This window comes from Miscanthus floridulus, chromosome 13, assembly GCF_019320115.1.
Source record: "Miscanthus floridulus cultivar M001 chromosome 13, ASM1932011v1, whole genome shotgun sequence".
Classification (NCBI taxonomy): Eukaryota; Viridiplantae; Streptophyta; class Magnoliopsida; order Poales; family Poaceae; genus Miscanthus; species Miscanthus floridulus.
Window position 1 is genome coordinate 35,380,701 of NC_089592.1, and position 15,102 is coordinate 35,395,802.

The 15,102-nt window shown below is 47.5% G+C and overlaps 1 protein-coding gene across 1 annotated transcript; it reads right to left on the minus strand.

Moving 5' to 3' along the window:
• Positions 1 to 3,328: 3,328 nt before the first annotated feature.
• LOC136501319 (probable xyloglucan glycosyltransferase 3) lies at positions 3,329 to 7,712 on the minus strand. The gene is made up of 6 exons (XM_066496829.1): positions 7,504 to 7,712; positions 6,342 to 7,408; positions 5,956 to 6,264; positions 4,642 to 4,932; positions 4,436 to 4,549; positions 3,329 to 4,340 (listed from the first exon to the last, which is right to left on the minus strand). The coding sequence occupies exons 2-6, from the start codon at positions 7,188 to 7,190 to the stop codon at positions 3,621 to 3,623; spliced, it is 2,283 nt and encodes a 760-aa protein (XP_066352926.1). The 5' UTR covers positions 7,191 to 7,408; positions 7,504 to 7,712; the 3' UTR covers positions 3,329 to 3,620.
• Positions 7,713 to 15,102: the final 7,390 nt, after the last annotated feature.

Genomic DNA, 15,102 nt, shown 5'->3' on the forward strand with positions numbered 1-15,102 from the left:
TGCCCGGCCCAGGCTTCACGGGCCCTTAGGTAACCCAAGTGAGCCTACGTTCTCAAAGGGCAGGGCCCAGGCCCATGCATAGCACGGGACGGTTGAAAGCCCATCGGATGGCTAGCGAACGGAGGCTGTGCTCGTGGTTTGCCGGTGCCGTGTGCCGTGTGCCGCCGTCGCCGACTGTCCCTCGCTGCCTGAGCTTGGCCTTCGTTCTCGGTTCCGTCCTCATCATTTGCGCCTCGGTCAGAGACGCAGCATCATCTGTGACTGTTTTTGTGCTTATATTAAGTTTAAATCTCCTCAATCTTCATATCCTGCTTAGGGCACGTTCAGTTCTCATGGAACCGATTGCTGGAATGGATCCGGCCAGGAACTGTGTTGTATTTCCACCACCAGGAAATGTTCCGGCTGGGAATCAGCCTTAACGAACGGGCCCTTAGTTGGATCGCCATCACATCAGTCCCTCAATTTGTTATCGAGGGGGTTTGATTTTGACTTCTGTTTGTTGATTCTCTCGAACTGTACGTAAGAGGGGTTTGAGTTTCAATGGAGATTCTTCCTTCTCCCACGACCCTGATCATGGCGAGTCAGATAAAAGAAATCCCCATTGATCGAGGTGACGAGCATGTGCACCGAGCCACCGACGGCGATCTGATCGAGCAGGCTTTCCAAGGGACCACAATGTCAGATTGTCAACGGTTGTTAAGCTAGCTAAGAAATGTAAAATTTCCAATATATTTGCCTTCCGCGTGTATTCCATTCCCACAATAGTTCACCGTGCCTGGAAATTAAAGACTTCATTTCCATTTTGTTCTATATTAAACTATTTTAGATTTGACTGAATTTATGAAAAAAGTATCAACATTCATGATGCATTCTATAAAACTATATTTCAGGTATTTATTTGATAATATCACATATATTCTAAAAATGAAGTCTTTTAGGGAGGGAGGAGAATTCCCCTTTAGTTTCGACTGTCCCAGTAGTTGACAAATGATAGGTTAAAATTATATATGGAACGATTCTTAACTGTTGACGCCGATCGTCCTTTCTCCCTCTTGGTCCTTTTTGCCTTCATTTTTGTAAGCACTTTGGGCATGAGTACTTCATTGCTTCACATTTTTGTGTTCAACTGTAATAAATTCTAAAAAAAAAATCATGTGCATTACAATTGGCTATTACTTGGTTGACAATTAGATATACGTATGGACATATATAAAAGGTGAGTATAGGTGATATACTGATACTAGGTCTACGTCTCGCTTGTTGTTAATTATTGTTTGCCTAGCAAACAGTAATATGCAACGCCTTATATATGTAGCTGACCATAACCCTAAAGGCATTATTACAAATTGTAAAGATAATTTTCAGTGTTCGAATATATAGTTGACAAATGGCAGTTTAATTTAGTCATTGAACGATTTTTAATTGTTCTTATGTCAACCGTCTTATTGTCCCTGATTGATTCCTTCCCTTTACTTTTGTATAATAGGCGCTTTCGGCACACTTCCCAAGATCAGTTTTTCCCCACGGCAAGAAGCACTCCCCTCTGCTGGGAACCTTCCTTCACGGGCACTGTCTCTTCCCTTGCGTTGGAGTTGGTGGTCATACTATTACAAATCATTTGAATCTTTATGGGGGTTTTCCTCATATTCTGATCATATCATTTTAGTTTTTCCAAATGGCCGACAGGTGTACTGTGGTTTCTGCCGAGCTTGTATTAACAGAGTAGAGAAACAAATTAAAGTTTTGGAAGTGAAAACCGACCATATCACCAAGTGCTTTGAGATTCCGAAACATATTATCAGTGTTTCGAGTTGCCATCAACAAGTAAATTTCTAATATTGCGCGTCTAGCTCGGATGGTGTGCTAAGAGGACACGAGGTTTATACTGGTTCGGGCAGAACGTCCCCACGTCCAGTTCGTTGCTGCTGCTCGTGTTACTAGCACTGAAAGTTTATAGTAGGGGTTACAAACGGTTGAGAGAGGGACAAGTCCTAAGTCTCTGGTGAGAGGAGCGAACAGGCGCCGAAGGCTCGGTCGCTTCTCTGCTATGTGCTTGCGTGTTCGAATTGGTTCAGGGTTCAAGTCCGAATCGATGTGATGTGCTGTGATGCGATCGATTCGACCCCATTCATGGGACGCCCTGCTTTCCATTTTATAGGCCAAAGGAAAGCACGTGTTACAGTCGAGGAAAAGGGGAGAACGAAAAGGAGAAGAAGTCCTCCAGGATCGCTGGGCTCTTCTTATCCTTCATGCGGGCCCCGCCGACCCTATAAATGTCAAAAGGGATAGCTCCACGTCACGGCCCTGTCCGCCACTAGCGCCATGCGCAGGCGTCGTCTTCCAGTCGTGGCGTTCCACTCCGTCCTGGCAGACGTCGTGGTGAACTGACGCGCCTATCAGTACCCATACGAGGGTTAGGCTGAACAACACCGGTACGCCCAACGTTGTTCCTGATGTGAAACCCCAGGTATGGTCCGCCACGGCCATGGGTTATATTGGGGCGTGCTGGTCACCTCCCTAGTGTCAGAGTTTTGACCCAGACCCATTTGCTTCGACCTGGAGTGGTTGGTGGCGGTATGGGTCTCCATCGGGCGAGGCAGACCCCGCGGCCTCGGTGTCGGGCGAGGCGGAGTCCTCCCCCAGAGGCTAGGCGAGGTGAAGTGCCGGCCCAAGGCTCGAGGGAGCGCAGACCCAAGGGTAAGGCGAAGCGGAGCCTACGGCCTCTGGGTCGGGCGAGGCGGAGCCCGCGGCCTCGGTGTCGGGCGAAGCGGAGCTCGCGGCCTCGGTGTCGGGCGAGGTGGAGCCAACCCCCAGAGGTCGGGCGAGGCGGAACCACCCTCAGGGGTCGGGCGAGGCGGAGCCCGCGGCCTTGGTGTCGGGCGAGGCGAAGCCAACCCTTAGGGGTCGGGCAAGGCGGAGCCAACCCTCAAGGGTTGGACGAGATGGAGTTTGCGCACCTGGGGGTCGGTTGGAGCTGTAGTCGCGCTCTTGACTGCCCGGATGAATCAATGTTGATGATTATTAGCTCCTCCTCTTCGGGTACCTTAGTATTAGTCCGCGACACATATTGTTCGGGGTTCCTTCTTGGCTACCTCTATGGTCTACTCCACAAACTTTAGATCGATTTGAGTTATGCCATTGACGACAACAACAACAAATTATATTAGAGTTAACGACCACACAGGATGGAACTTACTCATGGACATTTGAAAGCATACAAGATTGATTTTATCCATTGACAAGTATCTGTTACACCATATCGATCATAATGTAATGTTGAAAGAAAACAAGGCTACTGAATACATAGAGCAGTACTGATATATGAATGTAACGAACCGCCTCCCCTAGTAGCAACACAGAAGCACTAGCTAGAGAACAGAAGAGTAGAGTTCACCGCACAGACTCTTTGATCTCTGAACAAAAAATATCAAAAGGATAAAATTAAGAGAAGAATGTCTAAAAATTAATCCGATCCGTCCATCGAAGTTGTGCCTTCCATGGTGATGGTTACACCTGCACGCATGCATGTGAGACTGACTGTCCATGTGGCCTGCTGGATCGATCGACGCCGTGCATGGCGAGCCGGCCGCTAATTAAGTTTATTCTTGTGGCGGCGGCGGCTAGCTGACCTGCTCGCCGATGAGGTCGAGGCCGACGGCGAGGAAGGTGACGCCCTGGAAGAGCAGGAAGTAGAAGTGCAGCCCCTGCTTGGAGAGCAGGCTCCGCGTGGCGGCCGTGAGGAGGAGGCACGCGAGCGCGAGCTCCTTCTTGAAGATTCGGTTGGGCTTCTTGGCCTTGCTGCTCTTCTTGGGCGTGGCCGGCGCGGCGGCGGCGGCGGCAGCCAGAGCTGCGGCGGCGTCCTCCTTGTTGGCCCACTCGGCGGCCTCCTGCTCCCTGAGCCTGCCCCACTCCTGGAGGCCGCCCTCGGAGACGCCGCGCACGAGCTTGGCCGGCGGCGGCGCGTGGGCGTCGGCCTCGGCGAGCGCGAGGATGTCGGAGGCGGACGAGGTGCGGCCCGCCTTCTTGGTGACGATCCACTCGTAGGAGCTCCCCAGTTGGAAGAGGCCGGACACCATGGCGTTGAACTTGGTGACGGACATGGTGTTCTCGAAGAGGAGGTAGGGGATGATGAATGGGAACGACTTGGGCGCCGGCATGATGTTGAGGAGCGACATGAGCACCGGGATGTAGCAGATGACCCAGACGGGCAGCTCCGCCTCCGGCACGAACATGGTGAGCGGCAGGATCACGCAGAAGAGCGTGAAGGAGTAGAAGGGCAGCACCAGCTTGCGCAGCAGGAAGAAGAGCATCACCAGGTTCGCCTTTTTCCAGAACGGGATCTGCACGTATGCATGCATTCATTTCGATTCATAAAATAAATGGTAGTGGATCTGCACACATGCAAGCTAATTGGCTGTTGGATGCTCGTCGCTACCTTGGACCTGAAGATGGCCGGGATGCAGAGGCGGAAGAGCTGCATGGGGCCGGAGTGCCACCTGTGCTGCTGCTTCCTGTAAGCCTGGTAAGACTCCGGCAGCTCGCAGAGGACCTGCAATATATGCACACACATGCATGTGTCACAGCTCGATCACAATGTCTAACACCGTAATGACCTGAGATCAGATGGACAATATATAGTACCTTGACGTCGTTGAGGAAGATGAACTTCCAGCCGTTGAGGTGCGCGCGGACGGCGATGTCCATGTCCTCAACGGTGGTGCGCTCCATCCAGCCGCCCGAGTCCTCGAGCGCCTTGATGCGCCACACGCCGGCCGTGCCGTTGAAGCCAAAGAAGTTGAGGTAGACGCCACTGACCTGCTGCTCGACCTCGAAGTGGAAGCACAGGTTGATGTTCTGCAGCCGGGTCAGCAGGTTCTCGTCCTTGTTCACGAAGCTCCAACGAGCCTGGACCAGACCAAGCTCCGGGTCCTCCTGCACCACACCATTCGGATCACGTCGTCGTCGGTTCAGTCAGCTAGCTAGCCCATGCATGATGCATGGATAAGAGGGTGTTTGGTTCTCATGGACTAAAACATTTTGGACTAAAATCTGCACTTTAGTTGGACTAAACAGCCAAATACTTAGACTAAAAGTGGACTAAAATCCTTTAGTCCATAAAACTAGACTAAAATGGACTAAAAGGTGTTGGAGACACCCATGCCTCTCATTTATTGTCCTCTCCTTTACTTTAGTCCATTTTAGTTCAAGGAACCAAACACCACTTTAGTCCACTTTTAGTTCATGGACTAAAATGGACTAAAACTTTTAGTCCATAGACAAGAGAACCAAACAAGGCCTAAATCGGGCGTTTGGATATTTGTCAAAGATTAGACTATTTTGTCTCACTACCATGTCATGTGGATCTAGATTAAGATAGGTATATATAGTCCTAGGATCGATGTCATTAAGGTGTCCATTCTTGTGTCATTAATATAAACACCTATCTATTGATGTGCACCACCAACCAATGGCTTAACTGCCTAATAAGTCAACCTAATCTGAGATTTGGACATACATATATATACATGGGTCATGCCATGCCTACTAGTACTAGCTAGAAGTCAGATTTGGAGTGACGACTGTATATCATCCATGACAGTTTCCTGTCTCATGTCTAAACGGTGTTTCAACACGTCACCGTGTACCTATTTGTTTTTTTTTTGGCCTCCACTGAGACTGAGAAATGAGCTAAACGACTGACTAGAATGAGTTACTGATCTACTGATCTCGAAGTCATGGCTTTAATTAGGCTCATGATCTGAACCAAGTTGTAGATCACATGCTTATGGAATAGTTTACGTACATCAATCTCGATCAATCTAGCTACTAGAAGGCACCATCATCATATAATATACTTGCACCGACGTTGAGATCTGAAGCTAGCGCTAGCTATGATGTGATGACTGATGAGCTACAACGAGATCGATGCATGCAGTAGTATAGAAAGAAAAGTACCTTGAAGTGTGGCACAGTGAGCTTGAGGAAGTCCGGGTTGGGCTGGAAGTCGGCGTCGAAGATGGCGACGAACTCGTAGTCCTTGACGTAGTCGCATGCCATGGCGGACTTGAGGTTGCCGGCCTTGTAGCCGGTGCGCGACAGGCGGTGGCGGTAGATGACGTTGACGCCGCGCTGGCTCCACTTGGTCACCTCCGCCTTGATCAGCATCTGGCACACCTCGTCGTCCGAGTCGTCCAGCACCTGGATCAGCAGCCGGTCCCGCGGCCAGTCCAACTCGCACACGTGCGAGATGGACGTCTCGTACACCTGCAGATTCATGCGTCCGTCACGTCACGTCCGTCCTAAGAAGCACTGTGACTCTGTGAGTATGTGCCACTACTGACCTCTTTCTCGTTGCACATGGGCATCTGGATGAGCACCATGGGGAAGTAGCCGTCGGCGTCGTCGTCGGCGTCACCGTTGTTCTCGACATCCGCGCTCTTCCTTGCAGTTCCACGAGGCTTGATACCGCTGGACGCCGCCGGGATACGAGGCTTGATGCCGCGGATCTTGATCCAGAAGCACGCGAGGCACTGCACGATGCGGTCCACGGACTGCACCATGAAGAGCAGGATGCAGAAGCTGGACAGCTTCTGGATGGCCCAGGCGATGTAGTCGACGCGGAACTCCAGCCAGGCCACGTACGCCCGGTGCAGCCACCCCTGGATCTCCTGCCGCTCCGGCACGCGGAGGTGGTCGGGGAGGTGCCGCAGGTTCTCGGGAAGGTGCCGCAGGTGCTCGGGGAGGTGCTGCAGCTGCTCCTCCAGCTCCTGCAGGTTCCCCGGCAGGTGCTGCGGGAACTGCCACCCCTTGAGGTGCGCCACGGTCTCGAAGGCCAGCATGGCCAGGGAGAGCAGCAGGAACGCGCTCAGGAATCGCAGCATGACGCGGCCGCGGCCCGAGGCCTCGGCGTCCGGCTCGTCGTCCGCGTCGCGGCTGCGTCGCACGCGGCGGTTCACGGCGCCCAGGACGCCCCAGAAGCCACCGGCCAGCCAGGCCACGCACCCCACGGCGCGGTGCGCGCGCAGGAGCAGCACCCACGTGAACTGCTTCGCGTTCTTGCCCCGGGCCTTGTCGGAGGGCGGCATGCCGGGCCCGTCGATCTCCACCAGGGAGTAGGGGTTGTCCATCTTCACCACCACCGGCGTGCCGCGCTGCTCCTCGCTGCCCCACCACGAGCTCGGCGGCGCCATGGCTGCACGTAGGAGCTAGCGGCCGATCTCCCGATCAGTGGACGCGCTCTCGGAGGCGCAGCCGTTTAAGCGTGTTGCTCCCGAGAACACCACAGCCCCCTCTGCCTGGCCTTTCGAAGACCTTTGGCTGTGCTAGTGAAGTGATGGTGCTAGTTGCTAGCAGCAGCAGCTGCTGCTGTCTAGATCTTCAGTTTCTTACCTCAGGTGAACTTAATCACCTGCAAACATCATAGCATATACTGATTATGAACTTGCCAAATGTAGTCTTAACAGTGAACAAAAGGATCTACTGATCAGACCATGCATTACATACCTTGTAACCTGATGAGAGAAGCCTAGCTTCTTCTGAGCTTCAGATCCAAGAAAGGTACGGTGTGACGAGTACTACTGCCTCGGACGACGAGGCAATGCACACAGAGCCACACACGGACTTTCGCGAGCACGCACGCACACTCTCACAAGAGCACACACTCTGGTGTCTAGAGATGAGCTCACACACAGTGGCTAGCTGGTCGAGTTTGAGGAAAGTAGAGATACAGTGGAGAGTAGTAGTGAGTAGCTTGGCTGGCTGCTACTGCTACTGCTGTACTACAGGCTCCAGACTCTAGACTCCAGAGTAAAGCCTCATGGAGTCCACTGGGAGGGTTTTATAGAGCAGGAGAGAGGTCTGCACCGCAAGTAGTCACACTACCGGTAGACACTGCCAATCTCTCTTTTCTTTATTAGAAAAATTGAGAAAAAAATTGGAAAAAAATAATCACGTTTTTTTTTTTTTTTGCAGTAGCGTAGTAGAGGCTGCAAGGCTTTGACCTGATTTGTGCATTAAATTCATGTTAGGGGTGTTACATGCTGCTTTGACTTGGCGGGGGATCGAGCCAGGAATCTGCCATTGCCAGCACCGTGTTCGTCGATCGAGCCCATGCCATGTGGGGTCTTTTAATGAACCACAGGCCGCAAGCCCGTTGCGTTGGTAGAGAGGGATAGATCCAGCCTCTCTGGCTTACATCTCAACTAAGTACTGGAGTACGTAGTATATTACTACTGCTAATCTATACTATGTGCTACAAAATGCATCATGCGTGCTAATTAAGTGTGAATTAACCGTTAGGCTCACAGCAAGTTGCGGTATCCAGCAACAAATGGTGGTAATTAAGAAGCTTCATCAGAATATCTTGGGATTGCATTTCTTTAGAACTTTTCTAGCTAGTCTGGCATTTTTTTTTTCCTTGACGGAGTTTCTCCTGATTGGCACAGTGCTCTGCTTTGTGTCCCATCCTATGGGCCGTGTATGCAAGTTGGACGTAAGCTTACTGGACTAGGACAACTAAATTATATATGGAGACATTTTTTGTATCAATATTATAATATATGTTTATATTTATACCCAGATCTTTTAAGATATTTTGCTGTTGTTAGATCGCGTTTGGTTGGAGGAATTCCACCCCAATTTCACTAGTGTTCAGTTGTAAATTAGAGAGATGAGCTCATCCTCAAAGGGAATATATATTCCCTTGAGATCCTGGATGCAAGCCCCACACGGATGACCCTCCAACTCCCTCCCACTCCCCGCCTAGCATTGTTGTCCTCATGCCCGCATGACATGGAGAAGCTTGGCCTTAGTGAGATCGATTTGTGTGAAGGGGAGCTCAAATTTGCTACCAAGGAGCTCAAATGCAGCGACTTGAAGCTCGAATCCACTGGTGACAATGCCAAATATGCCCTCTCCATCAAGTATGACGTTGCCGACATGGATTTCAGTGTAAGGTAGGTATGACGGTGGGGATCCTGTGCTGCCATGGTTCACCAATGGCACAACAAGGTGTGGGCGACAGTGCTGCTACATGGGTGGTGTGGGTGGGTAGGGCATCCTCGCCACATTTAGGCATCCTGCACAACCTGTAGGTGGAAGGCAAGGAAAATGAGGGGAAGGAAGGGGAGAGACATTTGATTGTTTTGCACGCCCCACTATTAACTATGGATAACAAAGGGACCATTCCATCACATCCGTCCAACCAAACAAAAAACAACTAGAACCATTTTATGCATCTAAACAAATAGAAAAGATGAAACCATCTCATCTCTAAAACAGGAGACAGATTCATCCTATACTAACTCACTCTCAAACCAAATAAATCCTTAATGTAAATTTACTATGTATTTATGTTTATATCCACATTTTCATTACATTTCATAAAATTATGTACATGTAATTCTCAATCCCATTAAGAGAAATACAATGATCTTTTACAAGGATATTTAGGCCCTATTTATTTTGACTAGAGATTCTAGCTAGTACACAACTTGTGGATTGTGAAAAGTTAGTGTAAAATGCTCAAGGTTCAAAAACTCATAGTTGTTTACCAGCCTAGACTTTAGCTTATGGTTTCTTTCTCTCCTTTTCTCACTTACATGTAGGCCATCATTTATCTTCTTCCAACCTCTGTGCCTTCGTCCCCACATCTATATGTGGCAACCGTAGTTGGGCATGCGGTCTCAGCCTGATCCCAACAAACAAACAAGGTTATAGACTATGCCTGCAAATTGTACATAGGTTTATTGGCCTCAATTTCAACTAAACCACATAAGGAGATTATTACATAGACTTATATTTGTATCTGATTCTTTTTAGACACTTTGCCATTATTAATTAATTTTGCTTCGCCATGGCTTTCAAAAGGAAAATACACGTCACTATTCATTTCACTTTGTATCCACATTTTCATACAGTTCAAAAGCTAGGTGCATGCAATTCTTAATCCTAGAAAGAGAAATGCAACAAGTTTTCCAAATTTACATATTCTTATTTTAACTAAACATTGTAAAGCATAATTTTTGGAATTTGAATTGTGAAAAGGTGGATCGTAAAAGGTTGAAGGTTCAAAAGCTTATAGGTGTTTAGCAATCTGGTATCAACCTATGGCTTCTTTCTCTCCACTACTAAGTTTTGATCCTTGGACAATGACAAACGTTGCAATAAGGTCAAATGGTTGCAATATGTACCCTTTGCAACCAATTCGTGTTTGTTGGGAGGTGTGGCAAGTATTGACGTGGTCTAAAGTTTGCGACTCGGATTTATGTTTTCGTTGCGATACATATGTCAGTAGCTGCGACATTGGGTCATCACAATAGATAATAGAGACCACGCCTGATATCGTGGCAACAGAGGCTATGGCCACAGCTATCGACGTGGCGATAGTTTTTATTGCCACGAGATGGACCATTGCAATAGATAACAGATGCCATGCATGATATCATGGCAATAAATACTATTGCGACGACTATCGACGTGGTGATAGTTTATATTGCCACGAAGCTATTTGGTGGCAATCGGCATTATTGCCACGGCAATTGAATTGTTGAAATTGAACCTTTTGCTACGTGCATTGTTTCCTTGCAATCTATCCTTGTCACAAAAAAGTTGCAATCTATCCTTTTGCCACACAAAATATTACATTGGGATATAAATTATTGTAACAATATGTAGTCAGATGTAGCCTTTATTGCCGCACATGATGTACATCGCCTAGAGATGCTTTCGCAGTGAACTAGTTTACGTGGCAAATCTCTATTATAGCAACAGTCAATGTACATGCCAATAAGTACTGCATCATAACAAGCAAGTGTCATGGTAATAAGTAATGTATTGCAACAAATGAGCATCGTGGTAACAAGTATTGTATCACAACAAAACAATAATTTGTAGCACCCCATATTGCATTAGATAATTTAATAATGAAACATTGTTGCAATAGAAGCCGTGAACACATTTTAAAACTAAAGATTATATATATCATACAAGAGTATCATGTCAAGTGATTGGTAAACAGTACAAGGGTACCATGTCAATCTCCAAATTGAAACTAAAAAGATCATAAATATGCTTTCAATAACAAAAGAAATCTATATGGCCTATCTTTAGGCATATATCTAGTTGTGAATTGTACAATTTCTCTAAGAATGCTCAAATGTTAATGGCCCAATCAAATTCTACTTCCTGCACAACACAAGCATAAAACTGGCATTCTAGTAAAAATACGCAAATTCATTCATACACAAGCATAACATTGGCATGTTAGTAAAAAATAGGCAAACTCATCCATACATAATCTATAATAACTTGGGCTAGAACATGGTTCTAAGCAATATGACTGAAACTGACAGCAGTAAAGCCATCTTATAGAAATATGTACAACATAGTTTTGTACAAAATGGTTCTACAAAATTTATATGATTAATGATAACTATAAAACTATCGTATAGAAATCAGCAAAGCTGAACAAAACTGACAGCAGTGCACTCAAAGGTCACTCGAGGTTGCCATGGCCTATGCTAGAATGGTAACACCTAGCAGGAACACTAATTTACTAGTTATATGTGTATGTCACTTTTAGGTATATGTATGCTTTGAGTAAAAGGTATGAAGATAGCAAGATCCGGATGAATGGATTCTTGTTACTATAGCATCAAGAAACAAGCAAGATCTGGTTATGATAGTATTTCTCAACTTGCTAAATTGTAGTATTGATTGTTAATCACCGCTATGGTGGAACACATCATTTTTCAGCTAAGATGACCTCAACAAATATCTACTGAAAAGCGCTGTGGAGAACCTGACAACTTCCAAGCACATGCTATAATAGACTGGAGCTAATTTGTTTTCCACAACCCTATTCACCGATCATGAACAAAGACAAGATTGAGTCTAAAAATGGCAACACAAGAGCACGTTCCTATGATAAATAACTACAATAATCCATGCAGTTCCTGGTTCATTATAACAACTGCAAGTTTAAAATGCAGTTCCCATGAAATCAGTGGGAAGGGCCAATAGCTAGTACTTGCAGGCTTGCTTTCTTTTGGCAAGCGGAATAGGTGGGATAGCCCACTGGGTATTTTAGAAACTCGCATACAACATCTATTGGAGTCTATTTTATGCCTCAAACTTTCGATGTAAAACTAGAAATAGCATCTCTTGGAGTTCCTTACATGCTTACATCCTAGCATGCATTCTGTAAGGCCCTTGAAAAGATTTCGTAGCAGTACAACTTTTCTTGCAACCAAAGTTACTATTATATACCAACAAATTATATTTGTGGCAATACAAACCAACTAGATGCAATGAATTGGTTTTATGTTGCTATAGAGAAAAGACTTTTGCAACACAAGTGATGATTTATACAACACATTATATGTATGTTGCAATATTGACCACTATATCGACCGCTTCCTGAAATATAGACATTCAATGAACGCCAATACATCAAATTCTACATCGACAGCCTTGGAGAACCCCTCAAATCGGTAGTTGATAGGATGTAAATGGCTAGAGGGGTGAATAGCCTATAAAAATTCTTGCAAGACACTAGTGCATCCTTGATTAGTAAATAAGATGGCGACTAAGCAATCTATTGCTCTAGCTCTAATTCACCACTTGCAAGCCTCCTACACAATACTAGTAGCTATGATCTCTAGGTTGATTCCACACAATGAAGCAAGCTACCACTAAGCTAGAGAGCTGCAACCAGGTAGAGCTACTCACGAGAGCAACTAAAGCTAATTACAACTAAACTATCACTACTATAGCTAGCTACACAAACAACTACCACACAAGACAAGATATATGAATGAACTGCAAGAAAGGTAGTGATCAAACCAAACTGGGTAAGAGACAATATGACACAAGATATATCCACGTGGTTCGGTTGCTTGCCGGCAACCTACGTCCATGTGGTGGCAAGTCCAAATTAAGTGGTTCGTGCGCTAATTGGCATCACACGCCAAGACCACAACAAGGGCACCACAAGAACCACTAGAGAGGCACTACCCAAGCCACGATTTCACTAGAATTGCGTTTCGCGAATCTCCCACAGGAAGTAGGCACAAGAACCCCTCACAATCAAATAATCGGAACCGACAACAATCACCAAAGCTACTCAACAATGCCACAAGCTCCGATCCAGCTAGGTGACAACAATCACCAAGAGTAACAAGAGCACCACTAGCCCAACTCACCCTTCATAGTGCCACAAGATGCAAGAACACGAAGCAATGCACTAGAGGCTCTCAATCTCACTCCAAAAGTGATCCAAAGTGATGCAAATGAGTGGATTGTGTTCTTTAGCTCTCAAGGGTTTTGCACAAATGAATGGGAGTCCAAGAGAGTGCTCATGGCTGGCCAAGGGGTCTATTTATAGCTCAAAGCCAATGAGCCAACCGTTACCCCTTTTTGAGCTGGCTGCGGGAGCACCGGTTGCCACACTGGACACCACCGGTGCTACTCCAATGTTAAAAAAACTAGCCGTTGGTGCTTGTCAGATGAGCGATGCAACCACCGGTGTAACCACCAGTGATGACTAGTGTGTATACGTGCTGAAGACCTCGCCGACAAGCTCTCTGGAACATCACACCGGTGGAGCGACTGGTGTCGCACCAAAAAGCATCGGTGCGTAGAGCACGTGAAACTCCCAATTACATGGTCTCTGGAACGCATCACCGGTGCGACAAGCAGTGCTTAGAGCACCCATGGGACAGTGCTACAAGCTCTCTGGAATGTGTGACCAGGGCACTTTAACTGGTTTACACCAGGCATGTCGGTGCTTGGTTGAACACTACACAGAGTTAAAACAGAGCCGCAATGACTGGTGCACACAACCGGTGTGCCACCAGACACGATCGCTGCTTGCTGAACAACAGAATCAAAAGCACCCAAGCGCAACCTTTCAAGTAGCCAATTCTTAAATATTTTTCACAAATGTGTTAGAGCCAAGTTAGCCTTTTCCAAAAGAGTTTTTCATAAACTTTTGCGCTTGCTCTCCGAGTGTCACTTAGGCCTATATGCAAATGCAAAGTATTCCAACACCTAGTGGCACTAGATGGCCGAATTATCCAATTAGAGCTCCCCTCTTAAAATTACGGCTATCTGTCCTAAATCAGATCATGCATTCTATTTCATCTTGACCTATAAATTAAAATCCCTATTCATACCTTTGCCTTGAGCTCATAGGGTTTTGTTTTTCTCTTTCTTCTTGTTGGTGTTTTGGTCCGACGGATCCTCAACCGACTAGTGAAAGTGTACTGCGTGCCCCTAATCCCGGATGGTGATGCAAAGAGACACAAGGTTTATACTGGTTCAGGCAATAGGTGCCCTACGTCCAGTCTGAGAGAGCCATCTTGTATTCCTTGCACCGAGGTGCTTGTAGTAAGGGCTTACAAGCTGAGCGAGAGAGGGAGCTAGTCCCAGGTCTCTGCGTAGAGTAGCGTGGGTTGCTTGAGATATTGATCTCTTGCAGTGAGGAAGCGTGTGTGTTACAGAGCGTTGTGCGTTGCTTGCACGTGTGAGTCTCCTCCCTAGAAGCGGCCCTGGTCACTCCCTTTTATAGTTGAAGGGAGGCACATGGGCGGTACATGGATTTGTTACGTGGTGTTTTGTGAGCAGAGGCGGTATGTCCGAGCCCTGTAGCTCATCACTGTGGCGGCATGGTTGGTGGAGCGGCCTTGTCCTCGATGCACTAGAGTGACGCACCGATCACACCTGATCTAATGCGACGTGGGAGCTCCTGTGGTGGCATGCCCGCCTTCTTCTGTTGGAGGTGTGCTGGTCACTGTATGTTTGACCGGCGTGGAGAGCCGAGGCTAGGTAGATGTGATGGTGCGGGTGTGCTGACTCTGAGGATACAGGAGCTTGGCCCTATGCACGACGTGGGAGCTCCTGCGGCTTGACGTAGAGCATGGCGCGTACTGTGGATGACATGCCGGTCCTAGAGTGTTGACAACATGGAGAGCCGAGACCCAGTCAGTGCAGAGGCTGAACCATTGTGGGGGGGGGGGGGGGCTCGACGGGCGCGAGTCCCGAGGCTACAGGAGCTCGGAAGCGGATAGCCGAGGCTCGGAGGGAGCAGTTGGTCTTGTACAC